This window comes from Rhinolophus ferrumequinum, chromosome 12 (assembly GCF_004115265.2).
Source record: "Rhinolophus ferrumequinum isolate MPI-CBG mRhiFer1 chromosome 12, mRhiFer1_v1.p, whole genome shotgun sequence".
In the NCBI taxonomy this organism is placed as follows: Eukaryota; Metazoa; Chordata; class Mammalia; order Chiroptera; family Rhinolophidae; genus Rhinolophus; species Rhinolophus ferrumequinum.
Window position 1 is genome coordinate 35,078,048 of NC_046295.1, and position 25,133 is coordinate 35,103,180.

The 25,133-nt window shown below is 41.0% G+C and overlaps 1 protein-coding gene across 7 annotated transcripts in view; it reads right to left on the reverse strand.

Moving 5' to 3' along the window:
• Positions 1 to 25,133, reverse strand: part of DOCK8 (dedicator of cytokinesis 8) — a 193,313-nt gene that overhangs the window by 22,200 nt on the left and 145,980 nt on the right. For all 7 annotated transcript variants that reach the window (XM_033122589.1, XM_033122588.1, XM_033122593.1 and 4 more), the window contains 14 exons: positions 24,012 to 24,167; positions 21,426 to 21,565; positions 20,919 to 21,088; positions 18,598 to 18,743; positions 16,544 to 16,726; positions 16,042 to 16,171; positions 14,982 to 15,069; positions 11,299 to 11,395; positions 9,749 to 9,883; positions 8,709 to 8,861; positions 7,494 to 7,652; positions 6,528 to 6,628; positions 5,578 to 5,770; positions 1,126 to 1,269 (listed from right to left, as the gene is read on the reverse strand). In XM_033122589.1, the coding sequence (XP_032978480.1) occupies positions 1,126 to 1,269; positions 5,578 to 5,770; positions 6,528 to 6,628; positions 7,494 to 7,652; positions 8,709 to 8,861; positions 9,749 to 9,883; positions 11,299 to 11,395; positions 14,982 to 15,069; positions 16,042 to 16,171; positions 16,544 to 16,726; positions 18,598 to 18,743; positions 20,919 to 21,088; positions 21,426 to 21,565; positions 24,012 to 24,167 (1,995 nt within the window). The remainder of the gene's footprint in view (positions 1 to 1,125; positions 1,270 to 5,577; positions 5,771 to 6,527; positions 6,629 to 7,493; positions 7,653 to 8,708; positions 8,862 to 9,748; positions 9,884 to 11,298; positions 11,396 to 14,981; positions 15,070 to 16,041; positions 16,172 to 16,543; positions 16,727 to 18,597; positions 18,744 to 20,918; positions 21,089 to 21,425; positions 21,566 to 24,011; positions 24,168 to 25,133) is intronic.

Consider the following 25,133-nt stretch of genomic DNA (forward strand, 5'->3'; position numbering starts at 1 on the left):
AACGTCTTTGGGCGATTGCAGCACTCAAATTGAACTAGACACATGCTAAATGGTCCTGTATGATGATGTTCACAGAGAAAAAAATAGGACAGGAAATTGGCAGCAGAGAATAAGAGCAATTCTAGAAGGCAGCTTTAGCATTTTTAAATGTCATCAGGGGTCCCCTGTTGCCAGATGTTCAATGTATTCCTGAAAGGTGTTAGGATTCTGATGCTTCATTTTCTTGAATTTTGGGGAAAAGAGGAATTTATTGGACTTTTCCTGAATCCTGAAAAGGAAAGCAGGAAAAAAGGAAGCTAGTGAATAACTAAAATGCATAGAGGTTGTAGGGTGGAAACTTGCAATTGAAAAGTAAAAAAGAAAGAAAAATACAAGGATGAAAACAAAATTGGACCAGCCTAATACAGTGAAATATTAAATATTTATTGGCCTAAATTTTGAGGGAGGCGAGAGATTAATAAAATGAAAATGGACAAGAGACTTTCTCCCCTACCCTGAACCTCAATGACTTAATCTACATATATTTTCTCTAATTAGGAGAGTTTAGACCCAGATTAGGTTAATGGGGGGAGTCTCGGTGGTTTCTGCTCCCACATTTCTCTGAGCAGATCCCGCTCTGTGACAACCCTGAGGATGAGTCAGTTGTCAGGAAGGAAGACACTGCTTATTTCTTCCTTCTCCTCTCCTCTCCTCTCCTCTCCTTTCCTCTTCTCTCCCCCCCCCCCCACCGCTCCCCTCCGCTCTCGCCTCAGTGGCTCCACCTCAATATTTTCCTCTAGGAGAGGGAAGATGAGGGAGTGAGAACATGCCTCATCATTTATTGCGTAACCCTGGGCAAGCCATTTCACCTCTCTGTGGCTTAGTTTCCACCCCTATTAAAAGGAATAATACTGTGAAACTGCTGCCCAGCCTATGAGCACGTAGTGAAAAACCAGACTTGCAGTGCTGAAAGGCTTTCTCATCTCCCTGGAGAGCTGATGCAATTTGCATCCATCAAAGTCCTCCTGGCCATCCCCTGCCCTGCATACCCCTGTACGTGTCCCAGGAAGTGGGAATGGTATGCACAGCACTGGGAGTTCAGCCTGAACACGGAGGCCAGGCCCTGGGACCGCTGTGCGCACTCACCGTGCTGAACAGCTCGGCGGCCTGCTCCAGAAGGCCCACCAGGCCGCTCTCGGTGAAGTACCTGCCAGAGCACACACCATCTTCGTCAGGTGACAGAGTGTCATCGGAGACCGCAGACTCCTCCAGCACGTTGGAGGAAATATTCTGAAAGAGATCACAATATAAGCCCAGAGAGCAGGGGACCGGCCTCACACAAGGCACCACAGGAGCCCCAAATGTAGTCATGAGGAAGCCACGCTCAAAGATCCCCAGCTAGCCTGTGATTATACAGGCCTGTCATTCCACCAGGTAGAGGGTCTCTGGCTGCCATTCATTCTGAAAGGACACACTGAACATCTGGTCTTCAAAACTCATATGTATTGTTTTCTTTTTAACTATGAGGAGATATATCAAGGATACTTGCCTCAATGTAACAACAGTTGAATTACTTTAGTGAAATAACCCTAAGGGACACCCAGCTGGGGTCCGTTGGTCCATGGTTTTTAAAAGGCAAAGGCCAAATAACAGTTGACTAGACTTCTTGTTTCACCAGCTGAGTGAACCTCTCACTTTTGCTTTTTTTTTTTTTCCCCTGAAGAACGTTGCTATTACTGACTTGACTTGTAGGTGAATAGCTATCATATTATAGGACAACAGTAAATGAGAATGTCTTCTTTATGGAAAGTTTTATGGTGATGTAGCAGTTCTTCTTTTCTTTCCCAAACATTTTCTTCCTTTCTACATACTTTTCCCTTATATAAACTATAGAATTTAAAGTCTCTAGTAGAGAATGCAGTGACCAAGGCCAGGGCTAGGGTGAACCCAGGGCACAAAATTTAGGGAAGCACTTACTCTCAGGGATGTGTAGCTGTTGACTGTGAACTTGACCCTGAGAGTCAGTGCTTCCTTAAATTCTGTGCTTTATGTGCCTCACTTGCCTCACCCCAGCTCCAGCTCTGGTAGTAACTCTCATAACTCTTGACAGATCAAGAGTCATTTTCTTCAACCTGTCTCACAGCTGTGAAAGAAATGTATATGGGAATGGGAAATCTTTCTAGCCTAGCAATTACAAACAGGTAGCACACATGCCATTCCTTCCTATTCTTGCACTCATGGAAGGCATAATTAATCTATTGTAGGACTCTTTCCCTTGAAGCTTGGATATAGTCTAAAAAGTCTTCTCAGCATAGTACTCCAGTCAATCACTATCAATGGACCAGAGTTGGTTTTGGAAGTAAAATCTGTTGGCCTCATTGCTTGGCTAGCAAGACCAAGTGAGTCAACCTTAGTAACCAAGGAGAAGAGAGTTGTCACAGTCCTATATCTTCACATCTAATATTGTAATGTAGTTTTAGGAATACAGAATCTTTTGTGGCCAGTCTTTCTTCCAAACCTGGTCTTGCTATAATGATGTTTCTGAACTGGAGATAAAAAAGGTCCTAGAGATTCAGCTGAAAGAATCTAATAACCCTCCAAAACAAATACTGTTAGAATTGTATGCAATTTTTCTATATGTAGAGGAAGAGATTTGAAGTTATGTAGCTTTATTAGCTGTAGTCAGAGAAAAAAGATTCTGGGCAGACTTTCCTGGCTTCAGAATTAGGAGGTAAAAGAAACACCAGTATCTGAGAATGTATCTATATCTACATTTGTGGAATAAATATTGTACTCTGGGGCACAGAATTTCAATGATCTCAGCTCCTTGGAATTCAGTGGTCTTAAAGTTATTTTCCTTGCATGGATTTATTTAGCTCCAGTTCATAATTCTTTTCCCAAAATTCAATTTTATTGGAGCAGAAAAAGGTTGAAAACTAAAGCACAGAATATTTAAGAAATCAACACTGGACATCTGTTGTTGATGCTGCCAGAATTCCTTTATCTTTCTATAAAGTAAAGCCTCCTGGGGAACCAATCATAACTCCAGGTGTGGATCTCAACTCTGGCCCTGCCAATTCCATTTCACATTTCATTTCTCTGGCTGTTATGATCGGTTCAGACATGAGAACATTACCTCATCAAAACCAATAGGATGCTCTGAGACTTTCTCAGCAACTGCTAGAAAAGAGGCATCTTTCTATTCTCCAGGACTTGAACCTGGGATGGTGTAAACCTAAATATTTCTCAACAAGTGTGGGAAATCTGTGAAGAATGAAGCCAACATAACAGAAAGCAGAGACAGAAAGTGATGACACTGAGGTCTGATGACATTGTTTGGGCCCTGAGGTCCAGTGTGCCAGGTGCTACTCCAGGCTCACCTCCCTCATGTAAGCGGATAAATTCCATTGTTACCTTCGGTCGCTCTGAGTTAGGTGTTCTGTCGCTTGCAAGCATACATTTCCAAACGGATGTGGTATGTCTCATTTGAGAGAAAAGAGAATTGGCTCTTAAGTATCAACATAATTTGGCTTCTCTTTTGTAGCTGAGGACACCTAACTCACCATGTTCTGTGGATCACGAAGACCGCCCACTCACAGTTCCTTCTGTCTTCCCTTTTGCCTTCCTTATCCTTCTGAGCTTTCCTTTCTGGGTCACATTATATACACTCACAACATCTTGTGCCTCTTTATTACAGCATTTATCCAGATTATAATTGGATAAGGAGTGAAATAGTTATATGATGTTGTAGAATGTAAAATTCATGAGGACAGGATAGGCACTTAATAAATATCATCTAGAAGAGTGAATAAATGGATAAAGACATATGAAAAAACAGGGCTATATGCACCCCCACGTAGGGACAATTTGGAGGCTTTCTGTTGGTTTAGAATAATTGTTCTAGCTCATGTTGGCATGACTCATTATAAGCAAATCAATTGAATTCTAGGTGAAATTAGAATTGTAAGGCTTACTAAACATGGAAGACAATAACAAAATGTCATTAATTATTTAAGTGATAATCTCAAATGAAATATAATAGCTGGGAAAAAGGAATAAAAGAATAACAACAAATAGTTTGGTTCACGCAACAAGAAAAAAGGATGATACAATTCAACATTAAGTGATAAACCTAAAGATTTTCTGGGAATTGAAAGACTAGCACTTATAATATTCATCTTTGATAATACCAAATGGCCAAAATAAATCTGATGAAAGAAGCAGATACACCTAAAATGATCTTTTTTAACTTTCTTTACTTTTATGTGATTCAAAACCAATGTGATCTTTTTATGCTTTTTGGATGGGAATTTAATTTTTGGCTTAGATTACAAATATTTCTGAGTTGAAAATAAAATATATTTGCTGTGACTAAAAGATAGAATAGATATGTTTGTTATTGGAGACCATAAGAAAAGAGGAGTTAACAATATGAGGCGATCCCGCTTGGCAGGTGAACAATGTTGTAGGAAATCAGAAGCTCTTGGCTCCACCAGCAATAGTTTCAGTGACTTATTTTCTAAGCCTGTGAAAGTCAGTTTGAATTGTCCTCTCCTTCTGGTTCACACAGCATCACAACATTGTGTTGAAGAACAATAATAAGAAAAAGGCTTTTATAAAATCGGCCATGTAAATTCAAACAAGAATAATACAGACATTTGTAAATGACTTTGTGAGTCTGGCTTGAAAAAGGCTCGATTACTGTACTATATTGTTCATGGTTTCAGGGTTGGTCATTTTTACAGATTATGTGTCTTTTAAAAAAGTACTCATAACACTTTTGTTTTCTCTAAAGATTACACTAACTATTTAGCAATAACAGTCTAAGTGGCCACTGAGCTTCCTACCGAGCCTGAACCAATATTCGGGGCTGGCAGACAATTTCCCTTTGCTAACTATGGCTAATATTCAGCTTATCCTAAGAAAGTATTGATTCAGCCCCTTTGCCCCTTTCCCTTTGGTTCTTTCTTGATTTTTGGATTAGAGAGTGGGATACTACAGAGCTGTGGAGAGTAATCCACGGAATGGGCCAGGAGGGGTATCATTTCTCCAGTGTTTGGAAAATACTCTCACGGTTGTCAGTATACTGTGTCAACTACGAGTCTTTGAGAAATTGCTCTCTCAGTTTCTTTATCATGAATTGGGGGTAATAACATCTTCCGTATCTGTCTGCTTCACTGGCTGATGGGGAGGGCAAATGAAATCACGGATGGGAAAGTGCTTGGGGAATGTCTAAAGTTCCTATTGACTCTACATTTATTACGAACAATAATTAAAAAAAAAAAACCCAAACCAAGGTGATGCAAATAGAAGAGGCAAATATGATACATTCAAGCAGGTTTTTCAATGTTGGCACTATTGACATTTGGGGCCAGAGAATTGCTTGTGGTGGGAGCTACGCTATGCATTGCAGAATGAAAGTTTAGCAGTATCCCTGACTTATACCTATTAGATGCCAGTAAATCCTCCCCCAACACACCCAGTTGTAACATCCAAAAACGTCTCCATACGTTGTCATATGCACTTTGGACTGGGGGGGCCAAACTGCCCCCACTTAAGAACCACTGCTCTAAAGGAAAAGCTGAACTTGCTCCTCACCTGAAAGCTGACGCTGCCCACAGGCAGGTAGCTGTGATCCTCCAGCATGCTCAGATATTCAGCCACTAAGGCAGCCGCGTGCACCAGGCACATGGCGGCCTCTGTGTAGCACTTCTTCTTGGTGTGTTTCTCCGCCATGTTCTGGAGCCAGGTCAGCCGCAGATCAGGAGATGTCTGATAACTCTTGGCAATTCTGAGGACAGAGTGAGGAAGTGTCAAGGACAACTGGTTAATCACACGGATTTTCTACTGTGTATGGCTACGTTTTCTGCTAAGAATTTTGTTTTCCCAAGAGTTTTGCCTACATGTTCAGAATATGAGAGAAAGGACCAATGTTTATCAGGCCAGCTGCTTTCATTCCATGTCCAAGGTGTTCTGGATCCCAAGAAACAGCATTTAATTAAAACTTTATGGGAAAATAAAGACTTGATAAAATGATATCTATTTTAATGGATCTCTAGCAATTTTCTCTCTTTTCTTTCTTTTCCAAGTAAAAGAACACAAAAGCACTACCCTTATTTCATATCGGAATAATTTTTCCTGTGCAACTAGTTTCTCCTGAACAAGGACGGTACGGCAAAGTTTTAAACTAGAGTAAAATATGATTTTTAAATAAAACTGTACGTGTATGTCTGACTATAATTGTAAAAAATCATATAGAAAATAATTCATGTAAAAGTCGATAGTTATTTTCTTTCATTCTACGGTAAGTAGAAGATAGTGTTATAAAATAGGTACCTTCTTTTAAATTAGAGAGAGCTTTCTGATAACGTGTACATGAATGAACTCACTCTAAATGATTAATTTCTACCAATTTCTATATACAGTTTTGGATGTCATCCAAAACAGTGTGCCCACATGGCTTCTAGTAATTACATTACTAAGAACTCCACAATGACAAACTCTAGATGCTCAAGTGACATCCTTTTGATTTTGTCAGAAAAGTTTACCTGTACATGAGATCCATAAGCATCTCAGGATCTTCCTGAAATTCCCTCATTTTGACCGTGTCATATAAGATGCTATTCAGATTGTAGAGAAGTTCCTCCACCTGCAAAAAAGGGCGCACCCCCAAATAATCTTGGCTTTATAGTCCATGGTAATGAGTTAGGATTGCACTGAAAACGCAACGGGCAGGAATGAATAGGCTTCTTTAAGAGAGTAGAGATTGCGGGTAGAGGGGAATCTAGACTGGATCCTCTGCGGCCTTCATCTTCCCAGGTCCAGGTACTTCTGAGGCCCAGAAGGAAGGCGGCCCTTGGGAGACATGAATTATCCCTGAATCCTTATACTATTTTCCCTCTTGACTACCTTTTTGTTTAAATTCATTTAAACCACTTCCAGTTATTTGCAACTGGAAAAGCCCTTAACTGTAATCTGGAATATCAGGGCTTTTTATACCAAGTAGGAGGTAGTATATATATACTATATATATTACAGAGGGAGCCAAAAAAATATATACCCTTTTAAGAAAGGAAAACTGTACTAAAATTGTAATACTCAATATATGCCAGTAACGAAAGATCAATACATGTCACATTTGACTTCTGCAATTACAAGAGGTTCTCAAAGTGGTTACCATCAGCGTCCAGACACTTCTGATTATGGTGAACTACTGCGTGAGCAACATTGACCAAAGTGTCCACTTGTATACATTTTTCGGTATATATATATATAAAATGTAAAATAACACATTATATATCATTATATACTATTTATATACTTCATATATAAATATATAACTATATATTTTATAATTATATCGTATGTATGTATGTATATATATATATATAAGCATATGTGTGTGTGTATATATATATATATATTTATATACATATATATATATACACACACACAAGTTTATAATTGGTTGGTTCCCAAGCCATTCATGATATAAAGCCTGCTCTTCAGGCTACCTGGATGGGGAAAGGTGTGCTCTGCATGGCTTTGTCCTCTTCTGCATAGGCCAAAATTGTCCTCAAGGATCTTCTCAGGTGCTCCTCATTAAAGTCTGATGCTTTGCCCACCAAAGATGCCAGAGACATGGTTACTTGCATCTTTACTCTTGCAAAGTTCTGCATCCGGGAAAAGAAAAAAAAGAAATGGAACAAATCAGAGGCACTCAGCTGGTAGATAATTGAAGGCAACGGAGCCAGATACCAATAACTGTTCGATGCTCCTTTAGCCAGTCTTCAGTCATCTCCTTCTCTCCTAATGAAATGTGGACCATACTTTGCACAAGATTCATATTGGTGTTTAAATGGTTTAAATGGATACTGCTCTGACATAAATCTGTCAGCTCCCTTTAAATTTTCATTGAGGCCTGGGAGGCTTCCACGCTGCCAGGCTGGAAGGTTACTACAAAGTGGAGTCAAAGGCTGTCTCCTTCTATGCCAACGTTCTTCTTCTTAGGACTTTAGATAAACTGCAAACAGGAACAGGATCTCCACGGCCAGGATTTCTGAGATTTTGGACTCTGCGTCAGCAGTGACTGTCTGTTTCTCCTTCCCTTCCATGCTCATGGAAAAATATGGCTATCTAAGTTCCCCTGAGGAATGTCCAAAATGCTTTTAAATAGCTATGCTTAATATATCAGGAGGACCCTGCCTTGCTTCCGTGAGCCAAATTTATCTTTTAATATCACTTACATATGCTCTTAACAAGACCACAAATGTAAATTCCAAAAGAACATACCAAAATCTCGACAAACAAAAGCAAAAGCTGACTATTCAACAAAACTGAACGCTGCTAAGCGTCTATTAAAACTCAGGTGCAGATGACACCGATCATTTCAAATTCTCTTCCACAGTCAATCAGAAGTTAGAAACAGGACACTCTCTTTTGAATTCTTAAACAGCCTGTTGTATTTTTTCCCACAGATGACAACTTTTAATTTTTATTTATTTATTTACTTATTTGATTGATTGACACACGTGGAAACCATTGTATTCATCAGTCTTGATATTCACGTTTGGATGCCAATCCCAACAAAAGCTGGTTATCTATGTACATATTCAATTGTTTCTTTCACACAGGACGGAAGTATATGGCAATCCTGTAAACTTTTCCTTAACCAATGCTTTGCACTGACTTTACTGATCCCGGGTCACCCCGCTGGGCTGAGCTCTTACACTGATGGCTCCAAAACTGAATCTCATGAGGAGGTAGAGGGTGGCACAGGCTTGGCTCCGGGTCACATCCATGCTGCTGCTGCAGTGGTGTAGGACACGCTGACACAGGTCTGCACACTGCTCCACCTCCTCCTCAAACAGCAAGTCGCCGAACTAGGACAGACACAAAGGGCCGTTAGGCATCACTTGGCACTTCCATCTACTTTCTGGACTGGATGCTTGTTGGAATATGCGAATGTCTGCTTGGACAAGCACAACGCCCAGAAGAGTTCACGCACTGCTCCATAAAGATAATGAGTTACTTGAGTCAGAAGGTGAATTGAAGCAATGGAGTGACTTAAGATTTAATTACAAACTGCACCACTAAGACCAGGGCTGCATAATTAACCGCATTGTTAGCCAGGCTGCATTCACTGGCAAAGTCACAACGCTGAAGGAATTATCCTGAGCTTCCTGGGTTCCCTGGAAATTATTGGTGACCAAGAAAGCAAACATAATCCTGATAGGGGCAGAATTCCCCTTTCTAATTGCAAAAGAGCCCACGTAGAAGGCACCAACTGAGATTTTTCAATAAAGGGGGAGAAAGTAAACCTCATTAGACCATTTTACCTAAGGAATACCTATATTCTTCAGGCTACAAGCAACTGATTTATAATCGTCCTGTCATTTTATAACGTGACATTTGGTAAGGCTCACAAATGGGCTCATGTATAGGGACTTTAATCTAAGATGCGGTATTAAAAAAAAAAAGGGTGAAAGGCCAAGTCGCTCAGTTGCTTTGTGTTCTCATGTCTCTAGTGAGTAGCCACCTCAAATTTCTATAGTTCAGCCCACATTTCAAGGGTGAGAGCCCTGTTTCTCCTCTCCGTGGTGAGTTTCCGCAGAATGAGTGCATCTGCTTTCTTCCTGGGGAGACTTCGGCCTATACTGCAGGGTCCCTTAACACAGTACTCTGTGGGTTTTGGTGCAGCTGAAGGGAGAAACGTGAAGCTAGATGAGAATCTTAATTAAGAGTAAGAAAACATGCATTCCATGTTTACCTTGGCAATGAGAGCTCGCAGTGTTGCAAAGCAGTGAGTCAGGTAGGTGGTGCTCTGGTCACAGCTCAGAGAATTCACCAGGACCCTTAGAACACCTCCCAGCAGGCTGTCTTTACAGTCCAAAGCTGAGCTTGCCTGGGGGAACAGAAGAGCATCACTGAATCCTGCACTGGGCCAGTAAATTGAGGGGTGAAGATGCAAGTAGACACTTTTAAGATGCTGAGATGCTGTAGACACAGAGATGCTGAAGTTCCATCTCTATGATCTTAAGGGTTTGGTAAAGCATCACACATATCCATTAATCACCATGTGAGCTGAAGACTTATTTCCAAGCTGGACTTTATTTCAAAATGCCCAATTGATTTGGGATATATGCCTAATTCTGGGCTGCTAAACTCAGTTCTAAGGTACACCTCCCCCCATGCTGGGAAATAGCTTTTGGAATGTTCTGTCTTTGTATATACAAGGCAAACTCGCCTTGTGAGCTGCAAAACACAACCATGGGCTTCCCAAGACAATAGGGGCTGCTGGATGGTAGTGATGTTTCTAAATGAAGCTTGTTTATCAGCTACAGCAAGATTAACACCACCAAAGATAATGAAAAGTTAAGTTTCAGCTTTCTTTGAAAATTGCAAATACATTTTGAGGACTGGTGTTAGGTATGTAGTCCTCAAAGTAGTTTTGTATAAAGATATAAGCAATGTGATGCCAAGTATCTAAGTTATCAAAAATACCACATACTTTTTGTCTTTATTTTTCTACAATAATTACCTTGATTTCAGACAACTTAAAAGTTGGATACCTAAGGTGTCACTGTATTCCATCAATATTTCTTCTTCTAGCCCTAAAAAGCAATACTGGATCTAGTCTAAATGATTTCTCGTTGGAAACATGGAAGGACTCATTTTTTCAGGTTAACTAAAAACCTACTAACACCTCGAAGTCTTGGGAATTTTTGGAAACATTCACTTAGAAGATACCATTGTGTGACAAATTGTGTTACTGTCAAGTTCACAGAGACACTACAATGTTCTACAGCAGGAATGGGAAATTCATGGCACAAATAACTTTAACTTCATTAATTTGTGTCCAAAAACGGACACATACTAGTTTTTCTTTTGAACCTAATTCACTCATAATCTTAGCTCCTATACCAGGCATCAATCATAATTCAACTGGAGTTGACCCATCAAAACAAAACAAAACAAAAAAAACAACCCCCAAATAGCTACCATCCTTATTTTAGATGCTGAACTATACACCCACCATCCACATTATCGACTTGATACACTCAGGCAAATTTAGCTACGAGAGTCAGTTTATGAACTCATTCCAAGCAAACAGCAAGTCCAAAAAGCCTGAAGAATGTTCATTATCTCTGGAATTTGTACGTTGGACACTAGTGTAAATAATAAACTGCCCAACTTCGTTTTTTTAAAAAAGGCATTTGGGATCATGTTTAATTCTTTTACAAGTTTCTATAAAGAATTCTTTATTAAATTCCAGTAAACATATTCATGTTGAATAGATCAGGTGTTGGTTGTCCTCACCTGGATAATGTTTTCCTGCATGTCAAGGATGATTAAATTTGCTTCTGTAGCTAGATTGCCACTGATCAAGGCTTCTTGATCTAACTCTGCCTTTGTTCTAAGAAATTAAAAAAAAACAAACGTCAAATTAAAGTGCATATCAAACCTGGCCACATCCCAATGATAGCAATCTATGCAACAAGGCATAAAGAAGTCGTCTGAACAGTCAATCTTGGAGTGAATACAAAGCAGCTGGCTACAGGTAACTAAGGAGTACTAGGTGCTTTCTATGATTAGTGTCTGGTTAAAAAAATTTTCTAGGTAAAGTCTCCAGGCCATCCTCATCCCCCCTATTATGAATAATGATGACAATTACAGAAATAACAGAATAGGTAGAAAAGCAATTATTGGTTGTTACCGGCAATTAGGCTTGCCAGTCAGATTGCTGTAAAGCCTCAGGACCATGCCTGTATTTCATGCATGAGAACCATCTCCAGATCTGAGCCAAGGGAAGCCTCTGCACAAGCTGGAGGGAGTGAAACTGGGTGTGATGTGAATTTGGCAAACAGCGATGCTACTGGATTATGAAACTGTGATGCTTCAGAACCCCGTCAGGGAAGAGTCAGTTTCTTGACTTCTCAAAGGCCGCCTTGGGGTTGCACAGCCAAGTACGGGCCTTTGTCCTTTTCTAATGGGAAGCATGGTTGCCTTCCTGTGGGACAGGCCATCTAACATCCTACTGGACGTTACTGGCTACTACTCACTAGGGGATGGGAAACTGCCTGGTTGCCGCTCCGCTGTTAGGTTTCATTTTTAGGAATCAGAGAGTTGTATGCACTAGTTCATCCATTCTCATAAAATCCAAGTGAAACTGGCAAAGGTATTTTGTATCATCCAAATTTGGTTGCTAGGAAAGGCGAGTGTAAAGAATTGACTTTCCCAAGATGTCCCAGCGGCCAGAATGTTAGCACAGGGGTTGAGGATTCATGATGGGAGCTCAAAAGTCTTGGACCCGGATCACCAGCTCATCTTGAGTCCCCTTCACCCAATAATGGGGGCAGTGCCTTGCTCACGATGCCATCGAGGGCTCAGAATACATAGTTCCCTTTGTTTTCACGCTTACGACAGGCTTTTTGGTCCCAAGCTGCTCTACAATTTTTTATCATTCTCCACGTGATAATATTTATGTAAAATAAGTGAAATATAAAAGCTACTTTGTATTAATTTACTGGTAGGTTTAGATTTAGAGCAATGCTATCCAACAGAAACATAATGGGGGCCACATATGTCATTTTTCTATTCTATAGTAGCCATACTAAAAAAAGCAAAAAGAAACAGGTGAAATGAATTGTAATATATTTTATCTAACTCAATATATCAAAAAATATTGCCAATGTATAATTACTATAAAAATTACTGATGAGATAGTTTACATTCTCTTGTTTGTACCAAGTCTTCAACATCTGGTGTGCATTTTTCTCTTACATTACTACTGTGGCTACTATATTGCACAGTGCAGTTCTAGAATGTCCTGATTTGTTTTTTTCCCCCAATTTTTTTTTATAGTGGTAAAATACACATTACATAAAATATACCATCTTAACCACCTTTAAGTGTATAGTTCAGTGGTACTAAGTATGTTCACATCGTTTTGCAACCATCACCACCATTAACCTGGTTTTTAAAAAGCCTATTAACTATTCCTTTAAAATAGGTTCTCAGATTTGACTGCATGACAGAATCGCCCGGGGAGTTTTACCAAATACTGATTTCTGGGTCCCACCACTGGAGACTCCAAATTAATTGGCCTTGGGTACATCTGGCACTGGAAGCTTTAAAAGCTCCCTGGGTGGTTCTAATGTATAGCCAAGGTTGAAAATTACTGCTTTATAAGAAAGAGAGCCAAAATAACTGAAAAATGACCTGAAAGAAAAAGGCGAAAGACCCCACTATTGTAATTACAAAAAGTTTTCCACTTAGCTAAATTAAGCAATTAAAAAACAACAACAACAACAACAAAAATAAGAATCCTTAGCTCTGACAATGAGCCACCCTCCAGGTAGCTCAGGGCTGAGAACTCATTTAGAGATAATTGGAAGGCCCTGCATGGAAAGTAAGGCTCAACGTGGTGCTGTTTCTGCAAGCAAAAGGGAAAGGTTCCCCAAAACATCAATTTACACAGCTCATGCAAAACATGCCTTGTTAGACTCTACTCTTAATCTCATAGAGTAGATGCCCTAACCAGTAGATGCCTTATGCATTTCTGTAGCACCTACTGCATGCACATTAAAAAATTTCTTTTCTGTTTATTGCCTGAACTAGAACTTATGCACTCTCAGAAACAAATATATTATAAATAAGTTCAGGAAACTTAAAGCAAGAATAAAATACCAAACAAAACTGGCTATCATTAAGAAGCCCAATAACTAGGCTATCGAAGTAACATCTATAATTAAAATGTCTTTGTCTCTTTAATGTTTTAAAATAAATTTGGTTCCCAATATTCCTATAAATGGACCAGAATGATGCATTCTTGTGGCAGCAACAAAGATAGTAACTTGGATACTTGTCTTATTAGGGAGACCACCTCAGGGATGCTGTCTAACTATTTCAGTGTTTTGTACACATGAAACGAATAAAGAATAAATAAAAAAATAAAACGAAGATAGTAACTTATACTTATTTACAAAACAACATGGCTACGCAAGTTTGCCCCACCCTCTACTCCCTTACGAGGGGTGCTTCATACACCATGGGGATACCCTTCCTAGGCCTTACCCAGTGTGTGGTGGGGGGTTTCTTTAGCTGCTGTGCAATGTTTGCTCAGTGAACACTGAGGTTCATTAGTCTACCTGCTGCTAAGAGGAATGGCAGACATGTGGTATATGTTCAACAGGTTTAGTTTTATGCCCCCATATATCCAGATTATTGCACACTCATATATATCATATATTGCAATCCAAGCAGGATTTTTCTTCTTTCATTTCTATATAATGTTTCTGATAATACACATCATAATACATCCATTGTGGGAAATACAACAAAGTGTAAAGAAGGAAACACCGATTACTTCAACACCCAAAGTAAACCACTGTTAATATTTTGATAAATTTCCTTCCAGGTTTTTAAAAATATATTTACTATATGTAGTTAGAAATTTAAGATTCTACTTTAAAACCAAGTGTCTCTCCTGCTTTTATTCACTTAACATGATATCATAAGCATTTCCCATGTCATTAAAATGATTTCAAAACATTTTAACGCCAACCTAATATTTTCTTACATATTTCCCTATTCTTGTGCATTTAGAATGTTACCAATGATTTTAATTTTTTATGTAATGCTGATATAAATATTCCTGATTATACATCTTTGTACATACTTCTGGAGTAGAAATATAAATTGAAATCATTTTGGGTAATCTGTCCTGTCCCAATCAGCAGTTTTGGTTAAGCCACCTGAGACTGCTAAATATTAGTTTTCTTTTAAATGCTTATCAATGTAATAAATGTTTAAGAACTGGAAATCATAACTCCTTATACCTTTGATTATACCGAGTCCCTGGATGCACTGAATTTACACAGATAATGATGATTCATTTTCTTACCCTTGGAAGGATGTAGTTGTTTCAGTAATACAAGTAGCCTGGGAAAAATAGTTTAGAACTTTAGGTAAAAGTAGCACAAAGTTGTTGAGTGACTCACTTATCTAGTTTCTCATTAGCTTGCCGCCAATGTGTCTGCTCTTTCTTCCATCTCAAATTTTCACTTAGGCATGAAAATCGGTCATTCCCTAGGAGTTAAGAAATGCATGATAGGAATTTGATTAGCATGAAACCCTCCAAGATAACCACAAGTTCCACAACAAGCTCAACTAAGAGGCCTCAGCCCTACTGCTCTGGCTAATTAGAGTCCATGCTGGATGCTGGTAGGAGACAAAGCCCGTGTCCATGGCAGGCTGGCCTGCTCTTTGATTGATACGCTAGAGCTTTAGAAGAACCCTTGCCTTTCTGGAGTGCTGCTGAGACTGTTTCTCATGAACACAGAGTTCCGGGGAAACCCTGGAGGTTCTCTCCGAGTTATTGAAAAGGATAATGTGGGTTCAAATGAAGGTGCTCAGCCATCTCTGAAAAAACTGAGCTCCCTTCAATTCTTGGTCATTTGTGCCATGGCACAGAATGAGCTGTCACTCTGATTTACTTTGACACAGTAAATAAGACCGAGGGTGGGTGAACACTTCACTCTATTCTACAATGATGAGCTTAGCATTTTTGAGATCGTTCCTGGTGTGGTAGGCTCCCTGGAGAGCTGGAACACTCTGAGACCATTGAGTGGCTTGGTTCCATCCTAATAGTGCCCTGAGTGATTTGGGGAGATGATCTAGGAACCAGAACTAGCCATGGTCTTGACCTGGCTCTGCACAGACTAGTCAAAACCCCAGGAGAGGTTCTGGCCTCGAGAGAGACACCATTCATCTCATCCTAGGACTTACAATCTTGGATGTGACCTTTTATCGCCTGCAAGTTTGAAATAGAAGATGCCATCTGGGGACATTTCCAGGGTCCCTGTGGTCTCAGGAAAGCAGCTTTCCCTTAGAGGCACAGGGCTAACATTACACATCATGCACAGAATCCCAGAACCTGCTGGTCTCTATTACTGTAACGTCTTAAGAAAGTGATGGTGTCTACTCATGTTGGGAGGGCACTGCTGCCCACAAAAGGTGCAGAACTCACACAGAAAGCAGAGCAGGGCGGACCCGACGTACCTGGAACCCGGCGCCGCATCATCTCCCCTCTGGCCCCTTCCCCGCGGAGCAAAGCCTCCTCCAGCCTGGCCTTGACATCCCTCGACTTCTGCAGGACCTGGGTACTGACTTTGTCGGAGCTCGGCTTTCCCTGGACAGGGCAGAGACAGAAAGACGCTTTGTTTGGTGAGATCTCTGCCCATGGGGAGAATCCTCAAAACAGAGCACCCATGGTGACATTGGCCAGTTTGGACATGTGCTACCTAGAAATGTTTTCTGGGGATCTTATTGCTGAAATGCTGTTAACGGGAATATGGCGCTTTCTGCAGAAGGCAGGGATCCTTTCCCTGGGGGATTATCATAGCTAGGTAGGTTATGGATATGTAAATAGGCCATGGATTTTAACACAGAAATAAGAAAAATTATTGATGTCTCCATTGCCCAAACAAAGAAGGGCAGCAACAAGATAGGATGGCACTTGGGAGCTGAGAGCTGGTGTAAAACTGAGCCGCTCCACACTTACCTTATACTCAAAACAGGAGACACAGATGAAAAGGAGGTCTAAAATCCTGTTGAGTTGCATTGATGGCAGGTCAGCAATCCACTTCCTAATGAGGCTCTGATCTGCATTTTTCATGATCCAGAGGAAGCAAATCATGAGGTTTCGGGTTGTGTCAGCATTCAGCACGTTGTACTGCTTGTAGGGCTGGAAGCAGGCAGATTGGGAGACGAATGCAGGGGAAGAAGTTGAACAGCACACACAGTGAAAGTTTAAGGGATGCCAATCTCTCAGAACACAGTAACTGTACTTCTGGGGTTCTTGTTCCAGGAACTCTGCCTTTCCCAGGGCTGGGCTGCTCAGCAAAGGGGTTTGCTCGGGGCAGTAGTTATTTGAGCCCGGCTTTCAGCCACATAACTGTGGGAACCCTCTGTCTCTGGAGCACTGTGGTCTGGTGGTATGCCTGGGACCTTGACCACCCCTCCCCCAGTCTCAATGATAACAAGGGGCTCCCATTCTGCTAAGATCTTCAAGTATTTCTCCTTCAATCTGGACACAAGACAACTTAGAGCAGAGTCTTGTAGCGGTGAACTGGCTTGGCTGGGTTCCAGACATACCCTAACTATTCAAGATTTAGCTTCTTTGTCACAGTACAAAATATAATGTAAGGGTCATGAACTGCTCAGCGAATTAATCAAATCCATAATTTAGTGGAGTCCTGTGTAATGGGACTTTAACCATGCTTTATGTTTTCCTGCGGGTGTGGGTGTGGGGGTTCAGGCTCTTTGCTTTAATACTTTGGCCACAAGTGTTCATTTTAGAGTGCTGAGCACACTCTCTGTTGCTCATCAAATCAACACAAAGAATAATATGCGGCTGCGCCCTTGGTTCATGTGGCGTAGCTAATATCCAATGGAATGCAGTGGTGAAATTGCAATGAGGTATTTGTCAGCATGTGAGGGAAATGCTGGTTTCAGAGGGGAATGATAGGGCTCATGAAGTTACTTTAATGTCAGATTTTTCTGAGTACGGTGACACGAAGATATGAAATCTTTAGATATAACTTCATGGGGAATATCTTCTAACAGGTGAGCTTTGGGCATTTGCCCTGAGATCAAATAGCAATGTGAAAGGCGTACACCACCTCAAGCAGCTAACACTGGAAAGATGGATATTAGAAAGGTGGAGGAGGTCATAAAACCCCGTATTTATCAAACTGCAGAATGAGTGATGTCAGCTCTCAAATGTCTCTTCTCTTTTTCACTTCCCTGCCCTGCACCTCTCATGCGGGGTGTACTGGGGGGGGGAATGCCCAAGCACTGGAGGGAAGAGGAGAAAGTCATCCTGCAAAGAAGAGTTGGATGTCGGATGTCGACGCTGCCTTTCCAGGACCGAGGTGTGTTCTCTGCAGATACAGTCTACACTGAAGTGCTAAGTCAAATGAAGCTGGGGCATGCAGCCCTGTCTTGAAAAAGGGACAGTCAGAGCTCATCAAGGAACAGAGATAGATCATACCGCAAGTGAACCAGAGGGTGTATTCCAGGAAGAGCTCCTCTTTAAACACAGAGTTTGTGCGTAAGGACAGAACCAAACGACTCTACTTAGGGTCTCTGGGAACCTCCCAAAGCTGACACTTAAGAAATGTCTATCAAGCAACCAGCCCTCTTCAATCTTCCTTTTTTGGAGGCATACACAGTATGAATAATAAACACATGGAATAAACACAGCTCAACCCTTCCACCTGAGGGAGCCTTGCTCGAATCTTCTGCAAAAATCTCAGATTTCCCGAGTTCGTTGCTTTCCTGGTGTTCTGAGGCTTGAGCTCAGCACCACTGAGACTGCCTGAATTTGACCTGTGATTCTCTTGCTGCGGCCAGAACCCTGTCTGACTGTGTGCAGCCTCATCTGCACCACTTCCCTCCACAGCTGCCAGCCTCACGATGACTCCTTCCAGCATTGAGCAGTAAGGCAGAAATCTCCCTGCCTGCTCCACGGGGGGTTCTGGTAGGTGAATATGAGAATGAGCCCATGGGAAAAGCCACAGAATAAAGAATAAACCAGAGAAGTGTGCGGCATACCAAGGAAGACAGCATCGTTCCGCTGGTCTTCAGATTAAAGTGGTTCCCAGCTATGGCCAGCGCCACATTCTGGTTAATTGCACTGTTCCCTTCTTGTTCTTCATCCGAACCACTGGTGCGATTTTTTCCACCTCGGGCATCTGTAGCTGCAATTAAAACATCAGCAGTCTTATCATAAGATCCAGCAATCATGCTCCTTGGTATTTACCCAAAAGAATCGAAACCTTATGTCCCCATAGAAAACCTGCACATCGGTGTTTATAGCACCTTTATTCATAATTGCCCAAACTTGGAAGCAGCCGGGATGTCCTTCAGTAGGTGAATGGATAAATAAACTGGGGTACAACTGGACAACAGATTGTTACTCAGTGCTAAAAAGAAATGAGGAAGCAAGTCAAGAAAAGACATGGAGGAAACTGAAATGCATACGACTAAGGGAAAGAAGCTAGTCTGAAAAGGCTACATACTGTATGATTCTAACTATATGACATTCTGGAAAAGGCAAAACTAAGGAGACAGTAAAAAGTTCAATGGTTGTCAGGAGTTAGTTAGGGATACGGGAGGAAGAATAAGCAGGGCACAGAGGAATTTCAGGGCAGAGAAACCATTCTGTACGATACGACAGTGATGGATACATATTATTCATTTATCCAAACCCTTAGAATGTCCAACACCAAGAGTGAACCCTAATGTAAACAATGAACTTTAGGTGATAGTGATATGTCAATGTAGTTTATCAATTGTAAGAAATATACCCCTCTCGGGGCGGCCAGTTAGCTCAGCTGGTTAGAGCACGGTGCTCTTAACAACAAGGTTGCTGGTTCGATCCCCACAAGTGTATCTTTTTTTTAAAGACGATATTCTTGTTAGTTTATCAATGTAAAGATTCCATGTACAATAGATGCACTATATGACCTTAATAATAGAACACTTTTTGCTGTTTTCCCACTTTTCAGTTACATCATGACCATAAAGTTCAATGCACGTGTAAAGAAACCACCAAGATTTAATAGGTTCAAAGACGAAGTGCTGAAACGTTCTGATCCCAAGGAATTGATCTGCAAAGTTCTAATCAACAAGGAATCTTTGGAGAATGTGTGCTAAGGTGGCTCCCTGCTTTGGGAACAGAAAGTCATGGATCTTCTAATGAAACTTTCACGCAAAATTCTAGAAATGGTCTGAAAGTTACCTGTCCTGCCCTAAAATACATCTTCAAATTTTGAAGACCACATTGTTCTCAATTTGCCCTCCTATGAGGCATTACTAGAGGAAGCTCAATGCATGTCATTTTGCAGCCCACTAAGTCCTGTGTGCCAAGTCCGCTTCTGTCATTTCAATGCCCATTTTATTGCTCATTGTAAATTTCATTTTAATTAACACCGTACTGATTTTAGAAATAATTTAGTCACACATGGCACCTTGCATTTAGAGGAAACAGGCAAACTTGAATGGCTCCAGGATTCCAAGGATGATTGCCTGCACGGATGCTGGGCTCACACAAACATTCCTCAAACCCCAGGAACCTTCGTCAGTCAAGAGAGCTGCACGGTAAGTTCTAAGAACTTCCCTTGAGTTGAGGGAAAAGCAAGAACCACTCTGAAGTGATCAGAATCTTTGTGTGTGTGTGTGTGTGTGTGTGTGTGTGTGTGTGTGTGTGTTTGGGGGGAGGGTAGGAAGATGGGATTGTTTTGCTCAGGTCGAGGGTAGTTTTGTTCATTTACATTCCCTAATCCACACTGTAATAAGCAAAGAAAGTCAGAAGGTGCACACATCCTTTTGAGACAATTTATCCTTCTTCTCTCGCTAAGTGAGAGATACTGATTTTTCAACCTTGGCATCAGCCAGCGCCAAAGGCAAAATTCCTCTGCCATGGCAGAATTTTCCTAATACTGAAAGACAGACACCATGATATCTTTTTGCATGGAATAATTGTTCAGATTCTTTTGAGTCTGCTTCTTTGCTTAAAACATTCGTGAAAGAAAAGAAACACCTTTAATTCAAGGTGTCAGAGCAGTGATCTCCAAAAGAAGTGATTCTCTTATTATCTCATCCTTTGTTGTTGTCTGGTTTTTAAAGTTCGCACCCGAATGAAAAATGAATGAACAAATTAGTTTCTAAATAAAAAACAGATACAAGGCTATGTGCCTTCAAAAAAAAAAAAAAAATTGGGGCCTGTGTTTAAAAGGTCTGGAGAGCACTAGCGTAGCGAATTGCTTGTAGAACATACCAGTACTTGTGCTAATGACAGACACCTCATTCTAGTGGGGGCATTTGGCAGGGGCCCCCATCAATCCAAAGAAGGACACAGAAGGCATTGTTACCTGTAAAGTCATAGAGCTGTGGCAAAGCATCCAAAATGATGCCAACCAAAGGCAGGTAGAGGGCAGCAATTTTGACCTTCACCTCCGGTTTGACGCAACGTGGGTCCAGGTCGTGAGAACTTAGCAGGCTGTGAATGGCACTGACAGCTTTCCGTTGCACTTTGCTGATCCTGTTGGCACAACAGGGAACATTAGAGATTATGGTGAAGAGGGATTGACTAACAATGTGCTTAAACAATAAGGAGTGACCAGAAAGCTCCTAGACAATGGGGTGGCAATGTGGCTGAAAAAAGCCATTTTGTGGTTTCTCTCCCTCCCCCACGTCTTTCCAAATTCCTATCAGCACCTTTTCTCAAAGTTACAGAGCCTTCTACTCTGGTGAATATTCTCTGGTGAATGGTCTTTTTGCGTCAAGCACGGGATGTTGGACTATACCCTTTAGTAGGTAGCATCATTGTAGTTTTGTTTGTTTTGCTTTGCATTCCTTTTTAAATGCCAGAAACATACCCTTCGCCTTCAGCATCCAGGGCCGCAGCCAGTTCAGTAAAGAGAAGCCCAGTGAGGAAGTGCTGCTGGCGGTACTCGGGAGTCAGATCGAACATGCTGGCGATCTTCTGGTCCTGGAAGCTGGAGCAGGAGCTCGAGTTCTACAGAAATGCATGGAGCAGTTCTATGAGTAACAAGAACTGGAATCAAAAGCACGAGGGCTGGTATTTATTGAGCACGTGCTATGGCCAGGCTTTGCAAGCACAACCCACTGAGGCAGGTACCACTACTCCCTTCCCATGTGACAGATGAGGAAACCGAGACATAGAGTGGTCACTTTGCTTTTTCCCATTCCTGCAGATGGAGGACGGCCCGTTGGGAAAACGAAAACAAAGCACTCAGGGTCTGTCACACAGTGAGTAACACTCCCTTCCCTATCCACAATCAAAAGTTGAAGATTAAAATCCTAGGATAACAACAACTGGATAGAGAAATGGGAACTGGATCCAATGCTGTAGCTGTGAGCAGGCGATTCCTCTATAACAAACTGCCCCCTTTATTGGAGGCCCCTGTTTACTGAGCTGCACTTCTAAATATGGATTACGCACATTGTTTGAGTTTTGCTGGCCTGGAGACTAGACGGGGTGTCAGGCAGGGGAAGTGTCAGATTTCCCAGTCCTAGGCAATTCCTGTGCTCTTATCCTGGCAGCACACTTTATATTTCACCAAGAGAATCTACAATGTCTCTGGAAATCCTTTAGTTTTGGTAAGGCTGGGCCTGGCCCCTGGGTTTGCTAACTGGGTAGTCAGAAGGGAAATGTGGGAGAGGCCCTAGGGCAAATTTAGCACATTTGGAATTGTTGCTTGTAAGTCAGATCATTCCCAGTTCACACTCAGATGGTCATGTAGTTAATATCCGGCTCATGTCATGTGGCATGAATGGCCAAGATTTTTTTTTTTAATTAATATGGCAAACCTTCACCTTTGTGCCAGAATCAAGGACTAGGCAACAGAAATAGAACTTAATATTGATAAATTTGCCTGCTGCTCTGAGCTGTTGATTTGTTCCCTATAAATGGAATATGACTATAAAATAACATTTCCTTAAAGTTTTTCTAGAGGAGACTAGTCCCTTGAGAAATCTATGGAGGATAAACAAAAAGCTTTTGGAGTCAAATCATTTTGGAAACCACTGCTTATCACACACCTCCTCCCATTTCCTCCTCCACCACCCCTGGGGCATTTACAATTTACATGAACAAGTTAGAGACTTTTGGATGGCCTTCTGCAAAGAAACCTGCTAATATAGGGTTTCCAAAACTGATCTGATTTTGGAATCCTGTATTTGCATAACACCTTCTAACATCCTGTAGAATCTGGAGCCCACTGAACCTAACTTGGGAAATACTATTCTACACAATGATTGGTCCTATCAGTCAAAGCTCTGTCTCTAAACATTAGTACAAGTGTTACTTTTCCTGGCTCATCAAGCGCGAGACTTGTTAAGAGGAGGGTTGGGTGGATGGATGGGAAAGATGAAGGGTTGAGGAAGTACAAATTGGTAGTCACAAAAACAGTCATGGGGATTGTGAAATACAGTATGGAGAATATAGTCAATAATGTAAAAACTATGTATGGTGTCAGATGGTGTCTAGACTTATCAGGAGGATCACTTCATAAATTATATAAATACCTAACTGCTGCGCTGTACACCTGAAACTAATATAAAATAATACTGAATGTCAATTATAATTAAAATACACACCATACACATATACACACACATAGTCATAGGATGTAAAGTACAGCATAGAGAATATAGTCGATGATATTGGAATTGCTATGTACGGTGTCAGATGTGTAGCAGACTTGTTGGGGTTATCACTTCGTGAGGGGTGTAAATATCTAATCATTATGTTGTTTTGTACACCTGAAACTAATGAAAAGGAAAAAAATAAATTAATTAAGGGCACAATAAAAAAAAAAGAACAAGACTTGTTAGAAATATACTCTATAAAACAGATTATTTGATTAGTTTATGATGAGATCATTTTAGTGCTTCAAGAGCAAAATTATCTGGAATATGATTCAAGGTGAACTCGTACTGAATTCCACTCAGTAACAGTATTAGCAAAAAGTCCTAAGATAGTTCAAAGATAGAATATCCAGGTTAAAAACCACTATTCAGTCATTTTGGAATCAATAGAAGGGAACCTGCAATTGCATAAATTTTATGATGCTGGGGTTTAGGAAAAGGGACGTGAACAAAGGAGACTATCAAGCTAAAGGAGAAAGGTGATGAACGTCAGACAAAGGGAGACATGTGATTTTTCTACCCCTGTCTCGATTTTCATCATGTATGTGAATTCCTTGCTCTACTTGGGCTCAGCAGGGACCTTAGAGCCTAGGAGAAAACCAATCACATAGCGTGTACATGATTAGTTAGATAGTACAACTTTGGGTAGCATACCTGTGTGTATCTGGACAGTTGATCTGTCTGAATTGCTTGAGTTTTCTTCTAATTACACCAACATTTATAGGAATAAATGACTAAACTACGTTAATTAAGTGAAATAGCTTGACCAATTCTTTCAGTCAGCTGATTACCTGGGAGGAGATGGAGGGACAGGGAGACGGTGGTGCAGTATCCGCATTCATAAAGAAGAGGTTCAGATTGAGATAGTGTTCGTGGCTGCAGAGGATTCTCAAGAACTCCAGCCTCATGGAAATGAGCGTTGGAAGGTTGTTCAGCTTGGCTGACAGCTGGGAAGAAAAATGAGAAGCGGAAAGACGTGTTTATTATAAGGTAAATGGAGTTGAGGTTGACAGACACAAAAACATCTTATCTCCCCAGATTAAGGCAATCAATTTAATAAAAATGAATGAGACAGCACAACAGATGGCAAACTCTGCATTACAGGGAGGCCCAGGAAGTTTTCATCCATTACTGTTCCTTTTCATCATTGTAGCCTAACAGCTGTCCAAAATGGGGATTCTTGCCCCTACCCTTGTCAAATTTATAATACCATGGCAAGCTTGTATTGGAAATAATCTGGAGGTATGTCTTCAGTGTAACACAATATAATTAATTTTACAAAATCCCCACTGTGTCTGAGAAACTAAATGAAAGGACTTGGCCCCACAAGGGTCCACACATAACTAATGGAATATGACTAGATGACTTTAATGCTACAAGTGTTCTTTGTAGTTTCTAATTAAAGGCCCCAATGGGAAGTTCTCAAAAAAACCAGTTCCCTAGATGAGAGCATCAAATTACTTAGGAAAGTATTTAGTCCCTGCAAAAAAGCCAGGGAGTCTGCCTCAAAGTGGCAGAAGAGGAAGTAGAGAAAGAAAGAGAAAGCTGAAAGAGTTTTCAGGAAAAATCTTCCCTTAAACAAACAAACCACGAAATAAGCAATGAAAAGCTGACAGAGGTGACAGGCTGGAAGAGAGCTCTTGCTTCCCTTGGGTAAGTTGACAACGGAAGGATCCAGACTCTCGGCTGTGACTCAGAAGTAGCTTCTCTTAAAGCAAAACAGGAAATGGAGGGTCTTGCTGGACCTTGCACCTCTCAGTATATCGTCATAAACACTGTCCCACTCCAGCACAGGAAACCTGCATCTCATCCTTACAAATGGACATGCCTCCTCTTCGTGCACTTTAAGAGCAGTTTTGTAAACTATATAATTTAAATGAGTACATATTTTCAGCCATTTTAGGAAAAGCCAT